Genomic DNA, 25,000 nt, shown 5'->3' with positions numbered 1-25,000 from the left:
AATGAAGCCGCAGTTCGCGCAGAGACGAGGAAGCGACTGGACGTGCCGAGTTTGGTAAGAGAGCTGATCTTCGCCGAGGTAAGACCTGTTTGTATTTCCTTCTCCTTCTGTTGTCCTCTTCATCCGTCACACTACAGGTTAGATGGAATTTGTTGAAGTGGGTTTTCTATAGCTGGATACCCTTTCTCTTATCATCCCTCACCTGTTTCCAGGTAAAGCAATACTTCCACCATGACAAGACAGGTTTTCATGCAAGACTGGAGATGAAGGTCATCACTTGCTTGAGTGACACTAACATCTGTTTATAACTATTCCATGACATCAAGGCATGGAATCATTACTACACCCACACCCAAACAGCTTTTAATTGTTATATTTTACTTGTTTCGGTCATTAGACTGTGGCCATACTCCGGCGTCAACTTGAAGAATTTTTAGCCAAATGAATTGACCCCGATACTTTTTCAAGCCTGGTAACTTATTCTATTGGTCTGTTTTGCTGAACTGCTAAGTTACAGGGATCTAAACACACCAAGACTGATTATCAAGTAGTGGTGGGGAGGACAAAACACAGACACAAAGACTCAAATAGGTATATGCATATATATCTCTTTTACTCTGTTTCAGTCATTTGATAGTGGCCATGCTGGAGCACTGCCTTTTAGCGGAGCAAATCGACCCCAGGACTTATTCTTTGCAAGCCTAGTACTTATTCTATCGGTCTCTTTTGCCGAGCTGCTAAGTTACGAGGACATAAACACACCAGCATCGATTGTCAAGCGATGTTGGGGGGACAAATACAGACACACACATATATATATATATATGTGTATATATATATATATATATTTAATGTAGGATAAAATTATTTCAAAAAAAAATTTTATCAATGGCCAGCATATTAAAAATACCTTTAAAGGTTAAATTTATAAACAAGGGCAAAAGAAAAAACTCTAATGCCAAATATGCCAAAATTAAACACATCATCCTGGTAATAGTGTTTTTTTTTAGAAATTTCTGTCGACCTTTTTGAGTAGCATGCGTATTGTGAAAAAAAATTATAATGGTTATGGACAATGTGTCTAATTTTGGCATATTTGGCATTAGAAATTTTTTCGTTAGCCCTCATTTATAAGTTATATAGATAATATATATATATATATGCATATATGCATATATGCGATGTGCTTCTTTCAGTTTCCATCTACCAAATCCACTCGAATGACATGCCTGTTGGCCAATGCAAAGAGAGACAATTGTTGATCCTTAAAAAGAAGAGACAAAACTGGTGGTCCTGCCAAGGAAGAACATAACTGCCAGTCCTTACAAAGAAGGATATATTTGTGGTTCTTTGCAATGAGGTGTTGTTTGCTGTTCAGTTTCACTAATGTATTGTTCCTACTTACCTTTGAAAGAACTTCTGTGAGGGCCAAACAGTAGACAAATTCTACAGCCAACTGCAAGATAAAAATTTGAATAGTGAAGGAATTATAAGAGCAAATGATAACATATACATCTATAAATGATAATGGATGGTGATGATGATGATTAGTTGTGGTTGATGCTGGTGTCACGTAACTGGCACTTGTGCTGGTGGCACATAAAAAACACCTTTCACGTGTTGGGCCTCACAGAGGCTAAGTGGCTGAACTCCTTTCAGGTGTTGGGTCTCATGGAGGTAATGACCAAGATCTTTGGCATTATATCGTGCTTGAGAAGAAGACCCATCAAGCTGAGCAAAATCGCAGTCGTGGCAGATACTGGTGTCATGCGAATGGCACCTGTGCCGGTGGCACATAGAACCACCCATTACACTCTTGGAGTGGTTGGCATTAGGAAGGGTATCCTGCTGTAGAAAGCCATGCCAAATCAGACTAGAGTCTGCTGCAACCTTCCAGCTTGCCAGCCCTGGTCAAACTGCCCAACCCATGTCAGCATGGACAACAGACGTTAAATGATGATGATGATGACAGTGGGCAAGTGCTAGATGTGTTCAGTATTGAAAACATGCAATAATGCTTAAATGAATTTGAACTTAAGCTTTAAATTCTTCATCCAAGTTGAAATTTTTTTTAAAGTCTGGAAGAAAATTCAACATTCATGAACTCTTGAAGCTGACTGAGAGAGTACCAAATCAAGTAAATGCTCTTTTATTCTTTACTCTTTTACTTGTTTCAGTCAGGTGACAGTGGCCAGGCTGGAGCAAATCGACCCCAGGACTTATTCTTTGTAAGCCTAGTACTTATTTTATCGGTCTCTTTTTGCCGAACCGCTATATTTGTTGTACATATATAGGTACAGAGAGAGAGAGAGAAGAAAGTAGACAGCTAAATGGGAGTTAAGTGGATGTAAAAATAGTTGGGTATAAGCGTAGAGTTTAAGAGTGAAGGGGAAAGAGAGAAAAAGGAAGAGAGAGAGAGTGAGAGAAAGAGAGATGAAAAGCATATATAAATAATCGCAATAAACTCTGTTTCAAATCTGCTTAATGTTAAGTAAGAACTATAAATATCTTAAATTTTCTTCTGCGTATACATTCATGCCAACACAAACATCATTCCCCTTATCTCCTAATTTCCATTCCAGCTTAGATTTCCTATTACATCTACTGCCAGGGCTACTTCAATCATTAATCTCACTCAGAGAAGTTGGCAGTTGATTAGCTTTCAATCACGGTACAGAAGTCATTGGTATTTAATTCCTGAGTCAGTCTTACGTTCAAATCCATTCCAGCGGTGTCCCTCCTGTCTGTTTACAAACTAAAGTGAATGCAGCAGCACAATCTCTCAAACATGTTCTTTGCTAAAGTTACAGGATTTGCTTTAACCTTTTAGCATCCGTATTATTCTATCGAATGCAATGTTTATTTATTCACATTGCTTTGAATTTGTCATACATTATCTCACAGCTTTAGAATTTCGATGACGTGATAATATTTTTTTAAAATGACGTGGGTGTAAGAGGCTGGATCTGGCTGCTCTGAATATAAAATAGGCAAGATATTTGGGCTGGTTATGGCCGTTTAAATGCCAAAGGGTTAAAACAGTTCTGTATGAAAGACACAGAGATGGTCTTAGGTATGTTGATGTCAAAAATGTTAGAATCTTGTTGTTGAATGGGACTTGAGGAATATCGTCACGCCACCCTCGGTTCCATGCCGTACTGTTTGTGTATAAGTGTTTACTTACTGTGAAATTAATGCTTAGTAATATTGGAGGGGAGCCACTAGAGACAGAGAAAGGTATATTGACATTAGCAATTAGTTGACTTACAAGGACAAAAAGAGTGTAAGAAAGGTATATATTTCAATGAAGGAAGGAACCGTTATGTATACAACCTTGTGTTTGGTTTAGGAATAGGGAAGGACAAACTGAGAACAGTGAGAGAGAGAGGGAGAGGTGGGTGTAAAGAAAGCTCTTACAGTTTAACAGGAGAAATAATTTACATGAAAGAAAACAAATAAACAATACTTACATCACGTTTTTCACACAAGTAATCTCTGTCTCTGAAATAGAAATAAAGTTATTACAACAAATGTTTAATTACATATCAATCAAAGGGCTTGGTTGTGTGGTTACTTCATTTAAACTGAATCTTACTTCTAGACTCTATTTAACCCTGAAACCACTGGCGCCATCTGGTACATGCTGGTTTATTGGTGCAGGAGGGGGCTGTGTGGTAAGTAGCTTGCTTACCAACCACATGGCTTCGGGTTCAGACCCACCGTGTGGCACCTTGGACAAGTGTCTTCTGCTACAGCATTGTGAGAGGATTTGGTAGACGGAAACTGAAAGAAGCCCATCGTATATATGTATGTGTGTGTGTGTGTGTGTGTGTGTGTATGTTTGTGTGTCTGTGTTTATTCCCCCCAACATCGCTTGACAACTGATGCTGATGTGTTTATGTTCCCCATAACCTAGCAGTTCAGCAAAAAAGACTGATAGAATAAGTACTAGGCTTACAAAGAGTAAGTGTATTTTGTGTGATCATATATCTGCTCATTCAGAGTTGATCTGAGCCTAATCAACAACAACAACAACAACGACAACAACATATGTATTAGATAAAGCAGTGACATGGAACATGATCAAATGAAGATAGTAACACTAATTATAACATCAAAGAGACCACAACACAAAAATAAAATGCCGACCATGTACATCTCTGCAGCTGTTCTCTGTCACCCCCACTACCACCACCACCATCGTCACCATTACCAACACAGCTATTCAATTGTTAAAGACCATAGCTGTGTCTCATCCATACAGCAAAACTGCATGATCTTTGGGAGTCTTTAGCAGGATCCACTCTGTTGCAAGCATTTGAGCCAGATCTCCAATCTGAGTTAGAGTCCATTCTGTCATAAGTATTTGAGCTGAACCTGCAATCTGAGCCAGATCTCCAATTTGAGCTACACTCCACTCTGTAGCAAGCATTTGAGCCAGACCTCCAATTTGAACTAGAGTCCACTTTGTCAAAAGTATTTGAGCTGGACCTGCAATTTGAGCCAGAGTTACACTGTTACAAACATTTGAGCCCGATCTCCAATTTGGGATACAGTTCACTCTGTAGCAAGCATTTGAGCCAGACCTCCAATTTGAACTAGAGTCCACTTTGTCAAAAGTATTTGAGCTGGACCTGCAATTTGAACCAGAGTCCTCACTGTCACAAACATTTGAGCAAGATCTTCAATCTGACCAAGGGTGACCACTGACACCAGTATTTGAGCCAGACCTCTAATCTGAGTCAGAGTCTACACTGTTAAAAACTTCTGAGCAAGATCTCCATTCTATTGAAATAACTTCCTATCACCAACCACAGAAGCCCTTAAAAAGGGTCATCAGTATTGCACTTCTTTCTGGGATTAAGTCATTAAATAAATAAATAAATAAATAAATAAATAAATAAATGTTTACCCTTTGTTTTTAGGTCTGAACTGTTCAATGAAAAGGGATTCATCGGTAACAAACTGGCCTTTGTACCATTTGAATAAAGTATTGAGCAGAGATGGCAGTGACTGCTCAGCAACACAGCCTAAAGATGACAGCACCTACAAAGGGAAGAGAAGAGCGATGGAGTGAAAGTAATTGAATTAGTGTGTGGGTGTGTGTGTGTGTGTGTGTGTGTGTGTGTGTGAATGAAAGTGGCACAAATGCTTCTGAGAGAAAGAAAGAGAGCAGAGGAAAGTGTGTGTGTGTGAGACAGAGAGAGAGAGAAAGAGAGGAGAGAGAAAGAGAGAGACAGGGAGAGAGAAAGAGAGAGGGAGAGAGAAAGAGAGAGAGAGAGAAAGAGAGAGGGAGAGAGAAAGAGAGAGAGACAGGGAGAGAGAGAGAGAAAGAGAGAGACAGGGAGAGAGAGAGAAAGAGAGAGACAGGGAGACAGAGAGAAAGAGAGAGAGCTGTAGTGACAGATAGTGTGTATGTGTGAGTGAAAGAGAGAGGCACACACATAGTAAGCGTGTGTGTGAGAGACACATAGTGAGATTGTGTGTGTGTGTATTACAGAGAGAGAAAGAGAGGCTGAGGGAAAGAGAGAGAGTAATAGAGGTGAGAGAGTGACACTGAGTGAAAGACAGAACGAGGGTGTTAACGAGTATATGAGTTAAGAACTGAGCAAAAATTTCTATGTACAAGTTTACCTGGTCTAACTGTGGGTCCTCACTTCGCTGTAGAGACTTGGAGAGAGAACGTTCCTGGATAAACAGAAGAAATATAAGAATCGATGAAGTGAATTCTTAAGTGAGATAACTAAACGGAAAAGAGAAATGGAGTGAAAAAGGTAAACTGAAAGAAAAAGGAAGAAATGTGGTTGTGTGGTAAGAAGTTTGCCTTCTAACCACATGGTTCCAGGTTCAGTCACACTGTGTGCTGTACTTTCTGTGTCTTACTCTTTTCTGTATATGTATATATAAATGTATGTATGTATATATATATATATGTATACATATATATATATATATATATTTATGTGCCGGTGGCACATAAAAAGTACCATCTGAACATGGCTGATGCCAGTGCCACCTGACTGGCTGCCATGCTGATGGCATGTAAAAAGCACCCACTACACCCTCAGAGTGGTTGGCATTAGGAAGGGCATCCAGTTGTAGAAACCTTGCCAGATCAGATTGGAGCCTGGTGTAGCCTACTGGCTTGCCAGTCTCCTCAGTCAAACCGTCCAACCCATACCAGCATGGAAAACAGATATTAAACGATGATGATGATGATGACAATGATGATATATATATATATGTGTGTGTGTGTGTGTGTGTGTATGTATATATATACACACACATACATACAAGCATACACACATGTATACATATAATTATATATGTGTGTGTGTGTGTGTGTGTTACTGTTTCCTTGCCATCATTTGATATCACATGAGAGAATTAAACAAGTGTCTCATCATCATCATCATCATGATGCAAGTGATGTCTTTTATTATCAATCTTCCTTAAAGACATGTCTGGACAAAAGAAAACATTACCTCACTTGGAAGCAAGTTAGGGTTAGGTTTTTGGCAACAGGAAGGGCCTCTGGCAGTGGAAAAAATCAGCCTCAGCAAAAATTCCATTCAACTCATGTGAGCATGAATAACTGGACATTAAAACAATGATGATGATGATGATGATGATGATGATGATGATGACAAAGATGAAGATGATGATGATTATGATGATGATGGTGAGGATGATGAAGATGATGATGATTATGATGATAATGATGATGATGATGAAGATGATGATGATAATGATGATGAAGATGATGATGATGATGATGATAAGATGATGATGATGATGAAGATGAAGAAGAAGATGATGATGATGATGATAATGATGATGAAGATGATGATGAAGATGATGATGATGATGATGATAAAGATGATGATGATGATGATGATGATGAAGATGAAGATGATGATGATGATGATGACAGTGAATATAGATGAAATGAAAATACATGAAATTTAGAAATAAAATGAACAGATAGATGAAATAAAATAAATGAAAAAAAAAAACAGAGATGAAATAATAGATAAAAAGATAAAATAAAAAAGATCCAATAAGGATAAATAAATAATGAAATAAACAAGTAAATAAATAAATAAATAACCAGTTTAATAACGAGTTGTTTGATTGCTGGCGAGGAACAAGGAGAGATAGTTCAGGTTCAAATAGCATTGCTGGAGGGGGGGTAGTGGGAGTAAGTCAATTATTAGTGTTTTGGTAATTATGTAATGTCACCAAAGTCATTAAATGTTTTGTCAGGGCAAGGTGGTGGAGGGGGGAGGGAGGCAGATAGAAATATGAGAAGGGTAGATAAGGAGTAGAGATGGGTAGGAAAACGAGGGGAGAAAGGAGGGGTGTAAGAAGAGAGAAAGTCAGAGAAAGAGAGAAAGGAGAAAAGGAAAGAGAAGGAATAATAGAAAAAAGCAAAGAAAGAGAAGTGGAAGTGAGAAAGAGAATGAGAGAGGGAGAGAGAGTGGAAGGAAGAAGAGAGAGAAGAAGGCAGAGGAGAGAGAGAAAGGAAGGCAGGAGAGAGAGAGAGAGAGGAAGGCAGAGGATAGAAAGAGTGAGAAAAAAGGCAGAAGAGAGAAGACAGAGAGAGAAAGGCAGGAGAGAGGGGAGGCAGAAGAGAGTGAGGAAGGCAGAAGAGAGAGAAAGAGAGGATGGCAGAGGAGAGAGAGAAAGGAAAGCAGAGGAGAGGGAGAAAGGAAGGCAGAAGAGAGAGAGAGAGAGAGAGAGAGAGAGATAGAGGAAGGCAGAAGAGAGAGGGGAGCAGAAAAAAAAAAGAAATCAAAAGAATAAAAGACAAGTGAAAGAGAGAGAGAAGTAGAAGGAGGAGAGAGAAGCAGAAGGGGGAGAGAGAATAGAAGAAAAAGAGAGAGAGAGAAAAACAAGAAAGAAGGGGGCAGATAAAAGACAAGACAGAAATAAAGAGAAAGAAACGAAAAAGAAAGAGGGTGAAAGACAAGAAGAGAAGGGTAAAAAAGACAGAAAGAGAGAGAAGCAGAAAGAAAAGCAAGAGATAAATAAATAAGTGAGAGACAGAGAAAAAAAAAGGAGAGAGTGGACGGTGGTAGGAGGGCAGAAAGAAACAAAATAGAAAACAGAAAAAACAAAACAAAAGTAAACAAAGGCAAAGAGATGGAGGAAGAAATTTGAAATTCAAAACATTAAGGGGAAGTAAACAAAATAATAAATTATTTATTTTGTTTGACACTCAACAGACTGCGTCATCTGGTGTCCTATAATAATAATAATAGGTTCCTACAGAGACACAAGGTTGCAGATTTGGAGAGAGAGTGACCTTGCCTGAGACCATCCCTGGCTCCTGTGATATAAATGTCTTGTTTTTAAGTGATCTAAATAAAAACTTGTCATTAACTTCCATGCTAATTTATGTTTCAAACATCATATTAATATTGTTATATTTCGGAATGGTCATATTGCCAGTTTAGCCAATAAAAAATCTTGCACAACAAATATTTAATCATATGATGATGATGATGATTAATAATTCTTAGTTAATTTTCATACAAGGCTGTAGGATATCTTCGTTTCTGATTTTGTCAAAGATGATATTCAGAATTTGATACAAATGGCTCATCATAAAAGCATGTAACTTGTCAACTGAATCACTACCTTCTGAATCACAATAATAATCTTCCTAATATAACAACAAAGGGATCTTTTCGGTTTGAACAGCAGTTTTTAACATAATTTCTAGGTAACTAAGAAATTTTAAACTTCGTATACTGGTAGAATGTGTTTATAAAACATCTTTTTCTCTTGGCTTTATTGAGAAAATTCTATAGTTTGTAAGATATTTGTTGTTTTTTCTTCAATTTCTGCAATTTCAACCAATCACTGACGTCTATTGAGGTAAAAGACATTCTGTGCTGTATGAATATGTCCCTCATTTAAGAAACAGATTGGGTTTATTTACATTTTTGAAGAAAAAAAGATACCTTTTGCCCCACCCCTAACCCTAACCCTAAAACAGATTGAAATGCAATAGATCGATACTAGGGTCACAATTATGGGTGACAATTTCATATGACACCGCTAGAAAAAACTGCTGTTCAAACCGAAAAGATCCCTACAAAGCTTAAAATTTGGGGAAGGGATTAGCTGATTATATCTAACTGGTACTAATTCCATGGACCCTGAAAGGATGAAAGACAAAGTTGACCTTCGTCTGATTTGAACTCGGAACATAATAATAATGATGATTTCCAAAAATTAGTATAGTAGAGAGCTTCCTTCAATCAGTGTTGTCCTTGTCTCTTCACATGTATGTGAATGGCTGGCATGATTTTTGAAGAAAGATTAGCAGTTCTCCATGCATGCAAATCTTTCTTTATGTCACCAATTACAAGTTCAAAGGTGCCTGAGACATGCTCAAGCCTGCAAGAATATCATTCACAGCATTTTATCATTGAGAAAAGTTCTCAATCTCTCTTTTCACTCTTTTATTTGTTTCAGTCATGTGACTGTGGCCATGCTAGTGCACCACCTTTGGTCGAGCAAATTGACCCCAGGACTTATTCTTTGCAAGCCCAGTACTTATTCTATCAGTCTCTTTTGCCGAACCACTAAGTTATGGGGACATAAACACACCAGCATTGGTTGTCAAGCGATGTTGGGGGGACAAACACAGACACACAAACATATACACACACATACATATATATATATATATATACATACATACGACGGGCTTCTTTCAGTTTCCGTTTACCAAATCCACTCACAAGGCTTTGGTTGGCCCGAGGCTATAGTAGAAGACACTTGCCCAAGGTGCCACACAGTGGGACTGAACCTGGAGCCATGTGGTTTGCAAGTAAGCTACTACAGGCATAGGAGTGGCTGTGTGGTAAGTGACTGTAGACAAAAAAAAAAAAAAGGTGTGAACACACCAAGTCAGTCCAAAGTGTCCATCATCCAGATTGTTGGATGATGGATTTCAAAGCTGTTATATCCTCTTCAGCATTGAACAGGGGAAAGAGAGGTGCTTTGAAATGACAATGAAAGATCAGGTCTCTCTTATTATGTTCTAGTCACAGTACTGTGGCTGGTTGTGCTAATCAGCAGCCTGGCCATAGTAAAATATGAATTAGAAGGGTGAAACAGTGATGCATACGAATATAAACTTGTTACCAGTTTACTTATCTTTGAGATACTCGAAAACTTTAAGAAAGCCGTTTGTTTTGTCATGGAGAAAGATTCTCACAGTAGACAAAATGCATCCATCAATCTACATCACTGGCCGGTACTGCCCCCCTGGGGACGGTGGAAAGATTGGATGTCGTGGCGGTGTTGAAGGAAAGGGGGGTGATAACGGGATGGCCAAAAGGGGGTAATGGATGTAAAAACAAGATAATGGGTTAATTATTTAATGGGTTGTTTTGAAGTGGTCTATGTTTGTAGTAGTGGACAGAGTGGCGGGGCGGGGCAATAGGAATGTGGCCTAGGTGCCAAGGGGACAGCAGCCCGAACAAGTTTGGGAATCACTGATCTAGGTAGAGGGCACTCTGGACTTACTTGGTGTGATTACACTTCTTATGGTCTACAGCAAAAAATTTTCTCCATGACAAAAAACAGCAAATAGCTTGTTTGCAGGCTTGAATTTGTCTCAAACATATTTGAACTAATAACAATTTTATATTTGTATACATTACTGCTTAGCATTTCTAATCCGTATGTCATCAATGTTTATCCAAAAGAAAAACTGCTGACTTGAGCTGATGCAGCTTGGCACCAGCTTCATTACACATATTGCTGCCAGAACGCATAAAGCTGGAATAGATTGCACAAGATATCTAGGCTAAAACTTTAATAACAGTTCTATCAATCAATCACTCTGGATTGATAACATTTCTTTTTGTTTTTTTATCAACAATGATAAGGATAAAGGGCAAACTGACCTCGAAGCTCAGAGAGGCAGAATTAATACCTATTTCTTTACTACCCACAAGGGGCTAAACACAGAGGGGACAAACAAGGACAGACAAACGGATTAAGTCGATTACATCGGCCCCAGTATATAACTGGTACTTAATTTGTCGACCCCGAAAGGATGAAAGGCAAAGTCAACTTCGGTGGAATTTGAACTCAGAATGGAAAGACAGACGAAATACTGCTAAGCATTTCGCCAGGCTTGCTAACATTTCTTATTTCTTAATTGCCCACAAGCGGCTAAACACAGAGGGGACAAACAAGGACAGACAAAAGAATTAAGTGGATTACATCGGCCCCAGTATATAACTGGTACTTAATTTATCGATCCTGAAAGGATGAAAGGCAAAGTCGACCTCGGTAGAATTTGAACTCAGAATGTAACGGCAGACGAAATACAGCTACGTATTTCACCCGGCGTGCTAACGTTTCAGCCAGCTCGCCACAGAGGCAGAATTAATACCATGAGACGCTCTATCTAGTGTTAATGACTTCACTAATTTACCATCTCCCTGGTAATTACTGCAATATATTTAAAATATAAATATTTTAAGTTTGAAGTTTGTGTTTTCTTCCTCATTTTGTGTTTTAACACTTTCGTGACCAAATTTCTAATAAAATACACTCCCTATCTCACCACATGTTGGTGATCCCAGTCAAAACAGATCTCACAACTCCTTCTTAAAGCTCGCAATCATGCATTACATGCTAAAGTGCATCTTGAATTTCTGACACTGACACCTGGATAGGTTTTTTTGAATTTGGGTAGAAAAGCTTTTTCCACCAGCATGTCAGAGAGGGAGAGAGAGAGAGGTCTTATGACCAGGCAACAAAAATCATCCAAATTGCAATTTTGAACCCTGTAGCAGTAAGAACTCTAATTTTTGTTTTCCAAAGAAAGAAAAGCAGCCAAAATGATAGACTTTTCTTCACAACATAAAACAGATTCCCTTATTTAAACATGGCTGTATGCACAATTAGAGCCTTTCATCGACCTCCATGAGGCAGTGTGTCAAGTAACATTACTGTGTTTTTTTCGCAAGTTGTGAAATTTGTGTTTTTGTGATCACCTGTATGCTGTAGTTTGTGATTTTGTCATGAATAGGAATAAAGAGCCAATGCAAAATTTTGTGTTAAATGTGGGAAGTCTGCTACCACAACACAGCAAGCTTACAGCTAGGAGACAATGGATCAAACATGATGTTTCGAGTGACACGGGTGCTTCAAAAGTCGAAGAACATCCTTGGGATAAATGATCTGGAAAACCAGCCATCAGCATTAGCCCCAAAAATGTGATATTGTGCATTGAGAATTCATCCCCCATGGCCAGACCATCAATCGATAGTTCTACGGCAATGTTTTGAGGGGTTTGAAGGAGGATATTTGGCAAAAGCAACGGGATCTGTGGAGGATGAAGAAGTGGATTCTTCATGATGACGATGCACCGTATCACCAAGCTCTCCTTACTCCTGAGTTTCTCACCAAAAACAACATGGTACCACTTCCATGCCCACCCTATTCATCAGATTTATCACCTGTGGATGCAATCGTCTTCCCAATAGCAACATATGGATGCAAGACCTGGACACTAAAGAAAGCTGACTAGAAGAGAATTAATGCATTCGAGCTTTGGTGTTGGAGAAGACTTTTACGGATTCCATGGACAGTGAGGCTCACCATTGGAGAAGTTCTTAACCAGATCAAGCCAAAACTGTTGCTAGAAGCTAGGATCACCAAGCATAGATTGGCATATTTTGGTCATATTATGCGTAGAAAATCCCTGGAGAAGGACATCATGCTCGAAATGGTCAGTGGCAAGAGAGGAAGAGGCCGACCAAGAACCCACTGGTTTGACACCATCAAGAGTGACACAGGAATGGACATAGCCAATCTGAAAGAAGCGACCCAGGATAGAACTGGCTGGAGAACACTGATCCATTGAGTAACCAAGAGTTGACTTCGATTGAACGGAAATTAGATTAGGATTTCCGTCTCTTCCCCAAGATGGAAATGCAGCTCAAAGGTTGTAATTTTAACACTTCTCGAGATCAAGAGTGAATTGCAGAAGGTCCTTGACTCACTTACAAAAAATGATTCCCAGGTCAGATTCTAAAAGTGGCAGGGACACTGAGACCGGTGTATTGCTGTGCAAGGTGACTATTTTGAAGAAGATAATGTTAAAACTTAGGTAAACATGTTATTTTTTATTAAACATAACTAGTCCCTCAACTATTTGATACAACGTCAGAGTTTCACTTTTGACAGACTTTCTCCAAAAGGTAACCTAACAGAAAATTTTGATGGGAGGTTTATAATTTAGATAACATTAAAAACAACAAGTTTGTACCACAAGAACCAAGAGTGATTCAATTTTAAAATGAGTAAAATTTGTATATGAAAAATAAGGGGAAGTCTCAAGTGGGTTGGTAATGAAATGGGTTAAAGTACAAAACAAAAAAGGAAAGAAATTAAAGTCATCTGGGATAATTTTAGCAGCAAACCAAATGGGTAAGATGTATTAAGAATATGAATTTTAGTGTTTATTCATAATGCTATTGTTTTTACACCTGTTAATTAAATTTACCTGCCCATAAAAGTCAAATTTAGTCAGAAAGATCAGCTAAAATTATGTAATTATAAACCACTGGCATATAAGTACCCATTTACAAAGTTTCAAATCTGTATGTAGAAAATTAACAAAGTTACAAGCAAATATTGTGGACACCCCACTTGAACCTGAATAAATCAAAATTAATGTGAACAGATAAGCGTTACATTTGACAAATTAATCTGAACACAAAAGGGTTAACTTTACCAGAGGTTCTGCCAAGACTTGTTCGATCTTCCTGTCTGTAACAGAACAGAACTCCAGGAATAATGTCTGTACCACATATTCGCCTGGTGTGACATCTTGGTTCAGATCGAAATTATTATTATATGAATCCTCATTCTTCCATGGCAGTTTGATGGTGTGTTCAGCCTCATCCATTGGTTGATGTGTCTGATTCCTACAGAAAAAGATGAAAAAACATAATTATAGAATAAGCACTGAGTTGTCATCACAATCGTTTTAACATCTACTTTTCCATGTCTGTATGAGTTGGACAAAGTTTATTGAGGTAGGGTTTTTTTTTTCTATGGCCAGATGCCCTTCAGTTCACCATATTTGACCTATTTCTAAGCAAGGTAATATTTTTCCATAACCTGACATATTTTCACTGAATATTAGAAATGAATGACACGGCTTAAATGACAGAAACACTCATAACTATCGAATGATGTCAAGACAAGGAAACACAAACACACACATGTAAGTATGCATCCATGTAGGTACTTATGTAAGTATATATGAATGTCTGTCTGTCTGTCTGTCTATCTATCTATCTACACACATGCAACTAGCTTCTAGTTTCTCTCTACCAAATCCACTCACAAGGCTTTAGTTGGCTGTAGTAGTAGTAGTAGTAGTAGTAGTGTCTGTGGAATAAGAGAGTAACAGATGCAAGAAATTGATAAAATCTGATTTTCAACAAAGTAGTTTTCAGATTCAATCCCTGTTTACAGCATGTTCAGCAAGTGTGTTTTATCTTCCAAAAGTCTAATCTGTTGAGTGTATTATATGTTATTAGGGACAGCTAGGATACTTAAGAGGGTTCTTGGCATCTAAGTTTACTTGTTGTAGTCCGATGTTAGAATTTTTTTTCTTTTCTAACAATCTAATCTGTTGAGTGCATATGAAAATAATAATAATGCCAATACACACAGATAGAGAAATTAAGGCTAATAGGCCAAATATAGTTGTCAGAGATCATGAAGAAAAAAATGCTTTCTAATTGATGTATCAATACCAGCAGATGACAACGTTTCTCTAAAAGAAATGGAGAAACTTTCAAAATACAAAGACCTAGAAGTAGAGGTAACTCAAATATGGAATCTAAAAACAGAAACAATTCCTAATGTAAGCACATTAGGTTTGATAAAAAAATATTCAGACAAATATATAACAAAAACATCAGGACTTATAAATATATATAACATACATTAAATTGTACTACTGGGCACTGCACACATCCTACGTAAAACACTTTCAATACAGTAACCATCAGAGCATCACAGCAAACCACAGCACATACCCAAGGCACACAGAGCTGCGCTCAGTAGTGAAGTGAAAGCACGCCATAAAAATAAAACTACTGAATAATAATAATAATAATAATAATAATAATAATAATAATAATAAACAAAGCAATGATTAAGAAAACAAACATAAAGAAATAACCCCTCTGAATGGCAGGACTTACAAATATGTACAACATACAGAAAATAGCACTTACTAAGAACTGCATACATATTACATAGAGTATTATCGATATAACAGAATATACAAAGCCGAAATATAACATTGCACATAGCCAGGGCCAACAGAACTGCACTCAGTTGTGCAATGAAAGCAGCCAATTATAAAAAAAAAAAAGTCATGACTTCATAATAACGATGATGATGGTGATGATGATAACTATAATAAGAATAAGAATAATGCTATAAAATAAGTTACATCTGAATTCAACTTATTGTCTCAAGGCCAATCTGACCTGACAAACAACACTCCAGAAGATAAATCAATAATATATTTATATATATATATGTATGTAAATATATATATATATATATATATATATATATATATATATATATATATATATATATATATATATATAATATATAATATATATATATATATAATATATATATTTCTGTCTCCAGGCAACACAAATTGCTGTGATGTAACTGAATTCCTTTGTCTTCTAGTTTCTAATAGTTAAATATATATATATATGAAAATATATATATATATATATATATTATATATATATATATATATATATATATCATTTCCATAATGATGAACAAAATCCTACCATCACAATCTGGCTTGCAATTTTTGGCCCATTAAGTTGTATTTTCTCTAATGATCGCCAAAATTACAAAGCAATCTAGAAATATAAAAAAAAATGAGGCTTTCTTTCTTTGTTTTTTGTTGTCTTTTTCCATTCTACTAACGATGGAGTTCATATCATGAAAATCATAATCCAGAATTACATTATAATCCATGTTGCTGGACCATGTTGTTGGCTTGAAAGTGTTGCTGTCTTACATACTTATTTTAACTGCTAGAAGTAGTCAAAGTGGAGGCGCAATGGCCCAGTGGTTAGGGCAGCAGACTCGCGGTCGGAGGATCGCAGTTTTGATTCCCAGACCTAACATTGTGTGTGTTTATTGAGCGATAACACCTAAAAGCTCCACGAGGCTCCGGTAGGGGGGGGGGTGACCCCTGTTGTACTCTTTCGCCCCAACTTTCTCTCACTCTCTCTTCCTGTTTCTTGAGTAACGCTGCGATGGACCGGTGTCCCATCCAGCTGGGGGGAACACATACGCTGCAGAAACCAGGAAACTGGGCCCTAGGCTTGAAAAGGGTGAAAAAAAAAGAAGTAGTCAAAGCCAAACCCACCTTACAGACCAGTTTGCCTCATACAAAAAAATAGATACAGCAACTGTTACTAAAACTAGAAGCCCTTACACTTCACAAATCTTTTAAACCTGTCATGGGTGAACTGCAGCTCATAGGACTTTCTGATCGGTATGCTTAATTTCATAAGGAAAATAACCTTTATTAAAATTATCTTGAATTTTATTTTTCTAGTGGTATGGTCTGTCTGATGTTGAGTAATGTCTCACATGAAACCACTTTTTTAAAAAGGTTGCCAATGCCTACTTTAACCTTTAGGATGCTGTAAGACACATCATGTCACTGTATGAGTTTTCTCTCCTCTCAGTGTGACACAATGCCCCTGAAGTTACAGGGGAGAAAACTCATACAGTACCATGATGTGCCTAAGCATGCTAAAGGTTAAATCTAGTGTTATATGTTGAGCCTTTACAAGGGATCTTTTATATTGTCACTTGAGTTGCTAAAAATTGCAGCCCAATGTTCCTCAAATTACAGTCCACCAATTTAAGAAAAGAAGAATATATTCTCATGTATCATGAATTTTATTTATTTATTTTTGGTATTGGACCCTGAAACTAAGTATGGGTTATTGATTATACATACAATGGGCTTCTGCATAGTTTCCTTCAACTAAATTCCATTCTTGAAGTTTTGGTCAACCCAGTCTGTATGGTTAATGTAGTCCTAGATACACTATTGCTTACCTTGGGACCTCATCTGCTTGATGAGAGTTGTAGGAGGTGTTGTCATGTTTTAATGTGTGCCTTGAGCATTTTTTAGAGCTAGCAGAACCTACCCATCTCCAGATCTGGCCACCACTAATTTCTTCCATAAATACAGACAGACAGACAGACAGATAGACTGAAAGAAAGAGTGTATGAAAGAGGAGAATTTACCCCAGTATATAACTGGCGCTTTGTCTATCAACTCTTAAAGGATGAGTAACGAGTGGCTGTGTGGTAAGTAGCTTGCTAACCAACCACATGGTTCTGGGTTCAATCCCACTGCGTGGCATCTTGGGCAAGTGTCTTCTGCTATAGCCCCGGGCTGACCAATGCCTTGTGAGTGGATTTGGTAGACAGAAACTGAAAGAAGCCTGTTGTATATATGTATATATATATATAAATGTGTGTGTTTGTATGTCTGTGTTTGTGCCCCTAGCATTGCTTAACAACCGATGCTAGTGTGTTTACGTCCCCGTCACTTAGCGGTTCGGCAAAAGAGACCGATAGAATAAGTACTGGGCTTACAAAGAATAAGTCCCAGGGTCGATTTGCTCGACTAAAGGCGGTGCTCCAGCATGGCCGCAGTTAAATGACTGAAACAAGTAAAAGAGTAAAAGAGTAAAGAGTGAAGTTGACCTTGATAAAATTTTAACTCAGAATGTAGAGAGCCATAAGAATTACCACAAAGCAATTTATCTGATGCACTAATAACTCTACTAATTGGCCACCTTATTAGCAACACTGTGTCAGAATACATAATTAGAGCACAAGATCTTCTAGGCTATACATTTGTTTCGTCAAGACTAATTAAGTAGGGTTAAATTACTGTAGCAACAACATGGGGCTTAGCAGGCATGGCTGCGTGGTTAAGAAGCTCATTTTGTAATTATCTAGTTTGGGGTTCAGTCCCACCACACAACACCTTGGACAAGTGACTTCTACTACAGCCCCAGACTGACTAATGACTAGTGAGTGAATCTGATGGATGAAAAATAAGTGGAAACCAGTCACGTGTGTGTGTGTGTGTATCTTTTACTTGTTTCAGCCATTAGACTGCAACCATGTTGGAGCACTGACTTAAAGGGTTTTAGTCAAATGAATCAACCCCAATACTTTTTTTTTAAGCCTGGTACGTATTCTATCAGTCACTTTTGCTGAACTGCTAAGTTACAGGGATGTAAACACACCAACACTGGTTGTCAAATGGTGGTGGGACAAACACAGACAGAAAGACACACACACATATTATATGTCATCATCATCATCATCATTTAACATCGGTTGTCTATGCTGGCATGGATGGGCTTTTTCAGTATCCATCTACAAAATCAAGTCACAAGGCTTTTGTCAGACCAAGCCTATAGAAGAAAACACTTGCCCAAGGTGCCATGCAGTGGGACTGAACCTGGAACCATATGGTTGAGGTTCTCCTCACCACTTGTTGGTTTGTTTACACCTCTGAACTTAGCAGTTTGGAAAAAGAGTCCAATAAAATAAATACCAAATTTATATAGTAAGTACTAGGGTTGATTTCTTTGACTAAAGCCTTCACGGTAGTGCCCCAGCATGGCCACAGTCCAGTGACCAAAACGAGTAGAAGATATATGATAACTGATATATATATTTAATACATACTGATACAAACGAAACAATGATGTCACTGGCCTAACACCTAGAAAGTAATGTAAGACATAGAATTTGAGCTTACAGGTCAGTAATCTAATCCCAGTCAGATACTAATCTCTGTAATCAGTCATTAAAAATGAATGAATTTTCGTGGTTTTGTTATTCATTTGATCAAGGTTGGTATGATTATTTTTTTTTTTTTTTGAAGCCCAAAATAGGAAATTCGATAAGTGTTTGATGTAGCATGACAAAGAGTATAAAGTTACATATTGTTCTGTTGAGCTGGCAATTGAGAACTATAATTAGTAACCCTGTATGTTGTCATTCTGAAATTACTGCTGAACTACTGAAATTTTTGGTAATATTAAAACAGACAAAACGGGTGTCAAAATAGGACATTGCCCTTATTCATTTACTGTGTATTACATAATATGGCCAAATTGCCACGATTCATCTTATATACAGACCCAGACAGCCACACTGTGTACTATACATCATGCTCGGACAGTCACATACCATCTCACGTAACACACCCAGACAAGAGCCATTACTTGAGACTCTATGTAGTGGATCAACAACCAAACCAGAAATTTTTCAAAGCCATCAGAGCCTATTACTATCTCGATCTGGCTACAACTGATTTCTTCAAGAATCAGTCACAGAAACAGATAGACAGACAGACAGAAAGAAAGTGTGTATGAAAGAGAAGAATTCCTCCCAGTATAGGATAGGTTCTTTGTCAACCCTAAAAGGATGTGTGGCAAAGTTGACATCACTCAGTTTCATTTATATCAATATATTAGGCACAGGCATGGCTGTGTGGTAAGAAGCTCGCTTCCTGCTTGCTTTCTGAGTTCTGAGAAACTTGCTTTCTGAGTTCTGAGAAACTTGCTTTCTGAGTTCAAATTCGATTGAGATCGACTTTGCCTTTCATCCTTTCGGGGTCGATAAATTAAGTACCAGTTGTGCACTGAGGTTGATGTAATCGACTTAATCCATTTGCCTGTCCTTGTTTGTCCCCTCTATGTTTAGCTCCTTGAGAGCAATAAAGAAATAAGAAGCTTGCTTCCCAACCACATGGTCCCACTGTCTGACATCTTGGGCAAGTGTCCTCTTCTATAGCCTTGGGTCAACCAAAACCTTGTGACTGTATTTGGTGTACAGGAATGGAAAGAAGTCCGTCATACACACACATACACGTCATCATCATCATCATCATCATCATTTAACATCTGTTGTCCATGCTGGCATGGATGGGCGCCTTTCAGTATCCGTCTACAAAATCCACTCACAAGGCTTTTGTCAGACCAAGGCTATAAAGAAAACACTTGCCCAAGGTGCCATGCAGTGGGACTGAACCTGGAACCATGTGGTATATGTATTTGTTTGTGTGTGTGTGTGTGTCCACCATCGCTTGACAACCAATGGTAGTATGTTTATGTCCCCATAACTAAGCAGTTCAGTAAAAGGGAACGATAAAATAAGTATTAGACTAAAAACCTTTACGGTGGTGCTCCAGCATGACTTAAACAAGTAAAAGAATAAAAGAATATATTAAGTCATCTTTTATCTTTTATCTTTTACTTGTTTCAGTCATTGAACTGTGGCCATGCTGGGGCACTGTCATGAAGGGGTTTTGCTTGAAGAAATCAACCTTAGTGCATATTTTTTAAATTTGAACTTTATTCTATTGGCAGGATTTGAAATCAGAGTGAAATCAGAGCCAGATAACTCCTTACTTTCTTAAAGAACAGGAACACAGTATAATGTAACCCAGTATGACTTCTTGGACCTTTATGAGATAGGAATTATGTACATTATTTACATTTGATGGATATTTGTCCTCATCTTGTTTGTCGTTGACACAACATTTCGGCTGGAGGGTATATCAGCCGAAACGCTGTGTTAACAACAAACAATATGAGGACAAATATCCGTCAGATGTAAATAATGCAAATAATGTTCTTGGACCTTGTTAGTGAAACATTAATCATCTCAAGTCTTCTCATACCATGTGTCAATCAGTAGATAAAGATATTTTTACAAGTCAGAAACAGTTACTCTTTTTTTTTCTACATCATCATTATCATCACTTAACCGTTTAGCATTTAAACCAGCCATATCTGACCTGCATATTCTACCACTTTTAAGGCAGCAAGCTGGCAGAAACGTTAGCACGCCGGGTGAAATGCTTAGCGGTATTTTGTCTGCCGTTATGTTCTGAGTTCAAAATCCGCCGAGGTAGACTTTGCCTTTTGGGGGTCAATAAATTAAGTACCAGTTACGCACTGGGGTCGATGTAATTGACTTAATCCCTTTGTCTGTCCTTATTTCTCCCCTCTGTGTTTAGCCCCTTGTGGGCAATAAAGAAATAAGAAATATTAGCACACTGAGTGAAATGCTTAATGGTATTTCATCTGTTTTTATGTTCTGAGTTCAAATTCCGCTATGGTCAACTTTGCCTTTCATTCTTTTTGATAAATTAAGTACCAGTTTTGTACTGGGGTCAATCTAATCAGCTGGCCCTGTTCCCCAAAATTTCAGGCCTTGTGCCTAGAGTAGAAAAGAATATTCTACCAGTTTTATGTTCAAACTCACCAGATCTGGCCTCTTGTACCTATCCTACAATGCCATTCTAAAATTATACAACCACCTCACTGAAATCTCAAAGTTGCAAGATACTAAATGATTAAGTCAAAACTATTCTTTTATTCTTTTACTTGTTTCAGTCATTTGACCGTGGCCATGCTGGAGCACCACCTTGAAGGGTTTTAGTTGAACAAATTGACCCTAGGACTTATTTCTTTTAAAGCCTAGTACTTATTCTATCAGTCTCTTTTGCTGAATCACTAGGTAACAGCGACGTAAATACACCAACACCAGTGGTCAGGTAGTGATGAGGGGACAAACACAGACACAAAGACGCACACACATAGATATATACCATGCCAGTATGGCAGGTGGACATTAAACAATAATGCTGATGATATATATATAAATTAAATACCAGTGGCGTACTGAGGTCGATCTAATCAGCTGGCCCCCTCCCCCCAAATTTCAGGCCTTGTGCCTAGAGTAGAAAAGAATATTCTACCAGTTTTATGTTCAAACTCACCAGGCTTCTTTCAGTTTCCATCTACCAAATCCACTCAAAAGGCTTTGGTCAGCCTGAAGTTATAGTTGAAGGTGTCACACAGTGGGACTGAAGGACTGAACCCAGAATCATGTGGTTGGGAAGCAAACTTCTTACCACACAGCCACGCCTGTGCCTATGTGAATTAAAAAGTATTAAATTTAACAGAGTAATCTGAATTTTCAAGGGCTAATGTCTGTTTTCCATGTTGGCATTGGTTAGATGGTTTGACAGGAGCTGGCAACCCAGAAACCTGCACCAGACTTCACTGTCTGTTTTGACATGGTTTTTATGGCTGGAGGCCCTTCCTAACACCAAGCATATTAAAGAGTGTACTGGGTGCTTTTCATGGGGTGCAAACACAAGTGCTTCTAATATGGCACCAGCACGGGTGCTTTTTACATGGCACCAGCGTAGGTGTATTTTTACCTCACTACCAACCTTCATATTTGACCGACAGCTCTGAGAACTTACTCTTTACTCTTTTACTCTTTTGCTTGTTTCAGTCATTTGACTGCGGCCATGCTGGAGCATCGCCTTTAGTCGAGCAAATCGACCCCAGGACTTATTCTTTGTAAGCCCAGTACTTATTCTATCAGTCTCTTTTGCCGAACCGCTAAGTGACGGGGACGTAAACACACCAGCATCAGTTGTCAAGCAATGCTAGGGGGACAAACACAGACACACAAACACACACACACATATATATATATACATATATACGACAGGCTTCTTTCCGTCTACCAAATCCACTCACAAGGCTTTGGTCGGCCCGAGGCTATAGCAGAAGACACTTGCCCAAGATGCCACACAGTGGGACTGAACCCAGAACCATGTGGTTGGTTAGCAAGCTACTTACCACACAGCCACTCCCGTGCCTACTTGAGCAATGGATTTCAAAAATCCAGCCACTGTTAACTTTTAACACTTCAACATTTCCACCACCACTACCAATACAATAACCATCTCTATCACCATAAGCTTCACCACCTCTGCCACTTACTTCATGCAACCAGTCTGTCTGTCAGATGACAACCTCTTAAGACTCCGCCGGTTACGACGACGAGGGTCCCAGCTGATACGATCAACGGAACAGCCTGTTCGTGAAATTAACGTGCAAATGGCTGAGCATTCCACAGACACGTGTACCCTTAACGTAGTTCTCGGGGATAATCAGCGTGACACAGAGAGTGACAAGGCTGACCCTTTGAAATACAAGTACAACTCATTTTTGCCAGCTGAGTGGACTGGAGCAACGTGAAATAAAGTGTCTTGCTCAAGGACACAACGCGTCGCCGGGAATCGAACTCACAACCTTACGATCATGAGCCGAATGCCCTAACCACTAAGCCACGCGCCCTCACGATGACAACCTAACAGTGTTGGGTAATCAGAAAGTAATTAGATTAATGTCTAAAGACCATGTATTTGGGGTGGGCTTAGCTGAGAGTTGACTTAATCTGTCACCTGGTTTAATATGACCACTTAGCTCACAGGTGCTTTTTTTGCAGGCTCCACTCAGCTGCAAGCTTTTAGAGTGGGTTTTCTGGTTTTTCCTTCCTCTAATCACAGAGACACTGTGAAAAAGTTGCAAGTGTTGCTCTTCCTACTCTGATTAAGTCATCATCATCATCATCATCATCATCATCTTCATCATCATTTCAACATTTGTTTTTCCATGCTTGCACAAGTTAGACAAAGAGACAACAATTCTTAAACACACAAACGCATATGCATGGATGCTTACATACATACATACATAAAGTTCGTCCTTCGGGTTTGAAGATGACCATTGACATCATTTGGTGGAATTGCTGCTATGAGACCGGAGGTGGCTGGTGAGGCCTATATATACATACATACATACATACAAACATACATATATGTATATACATACATACATACATGCATATGTATATACATACAAATATATTTATATATACATACATCTATATATATATATATATATATAATATATATATATATATATATATATATAATTCATACATACATATATATGTATTAAAACCACTCACCAGGTTTTGGTTGGCTCAGGGTAATAGTAGAAGAAGACCCTGGCCCAAGGTGCTACACAGCAGGACTGAAACTGGAACCAAATGCTTGGGATGCAAGCTTCTCAGCCACACAGTCATAGCTGCACCCAGAATTTAAATATATACATATGTGTCGGTGGCACGTAAAAAGCACCATCCGAATCGTGGCCGAAGCCAGTGCTGCCTCGACTGGCTTCCGTGCAGGTGGCACGTAAAATGCACCAATCCGACCGTGGCCGATGCCAGCCTCGCCTGGCACCAGTGCAGGTGCCACGTAAAAAGCACCCACTACACTCTCAGAGTGGTTGGCGTTAGGAAGGGCATCCAGCTGTAGAAACTTTGCCAGATAAGACCGGAGCCTGGTGCAGCCTTCTGGCTTCCCAGATCCCTGGTCGAACCGTCCAACCCATGCTAGCATGGAGAACGGACGTTAAACGATGATGATGATGATGATGATGATGATATATACATTACACACACACCTATATATATACATATGTATCATTTGCCAATGTTTCTTAGCAAAGAATGTAAACAACAGGCAGAAGAAAACTGACAAACCAGTGCTTGTCAAACAAAATCCCGTTTGCTATTTATTCTGCACCAAAGTTACACAGACACTCCCTTGTCTTTCTCACTGTTGTCAGAAATGCAGTAAACTCTAGTAATTGGTGAGCTAAAAGCCTTATAACTACTGAAGCTATTGTGCACTAATTGTGATCTAAATTAAATAAATATAGATGCCTGAGTTAGTGGTGGAGGGTGGCCGATCTAATCAACTACATGTACCTTGCCCTTACCCCTGAAACACAAAGCCTTGTATCAATGTAAGATATTATTTTTAATGTTAGAAATCTTTATGTACTGTCTTGTGCTGACATTTAATGATGTTGTTGTTGTTGTATAGCCCTGGGCCAATGCTGATAGAACTAACAGGAGTGGCCATGTAGTAAGTAGCTTACTTACGAACCACATTGTTCTGGGTTCAGTCCCA

The 25,000-nt window shown here is 38.5% G+C and overlaps 1 protein-coding gene across 8 annotated transcripts in view; it reads right to left on the bottom strand.

Annotated features, from left to right (window-relative positions):
- Positions 1-25,000, bottom strand: part of LOC115221035 (protein furry) — a 234,962-nt gene that overhangs the window by 139,497 nt on the left and 70,465 nt on the right. For all 8 annotated transcript variants that reach the window (XM_029791247.2, XM_036510295.1, XM_036510300.1 and 5 more), the window contains exons 2-6: positions 13,775-13,967; positions 5,635-5,688; positions 4,913-5,046; positions 3,471-3,501; positions 1,406-1,456 (exon numbers count right to left, since the gene is read on the bottom strand). In XM_029791247.2, the coding sequence (XP_029647107.1) occupies positions 1,406-1,456; positions 3,471-3,501; positions 4,913-5,046; positions 5,635-5,688; positions 13,775-13,948 (444 nt within the window). In that variant the 5' untranslated portion in view covers positions 13,949-13,967. The remainder of the gene's footprint in view (positions 1-1,405; positions 1,457-3,470; positions 3,502-4,912; positions 5,047-5,634; positions 5,689-13,774; positions 13,968-25,000) is intronic.

The sequence above is a fragment of the Octopus sinensis genome, linkage group LG17 (assembly GCF_006345805.1).
Source record: "Octopus sinensis linkage group LG17, ASM634580v1, whole genome shotgun sequence".
Lineage (NCBI taxonomy): Eukaryota > Metazoa > Mollusca > Cephalopoda > Octopoda > Octopodidae > Octopus > Octopus sinensis.
This window is presented reverse-complemented; position numbering and strand designations above follow the sequence as displayed.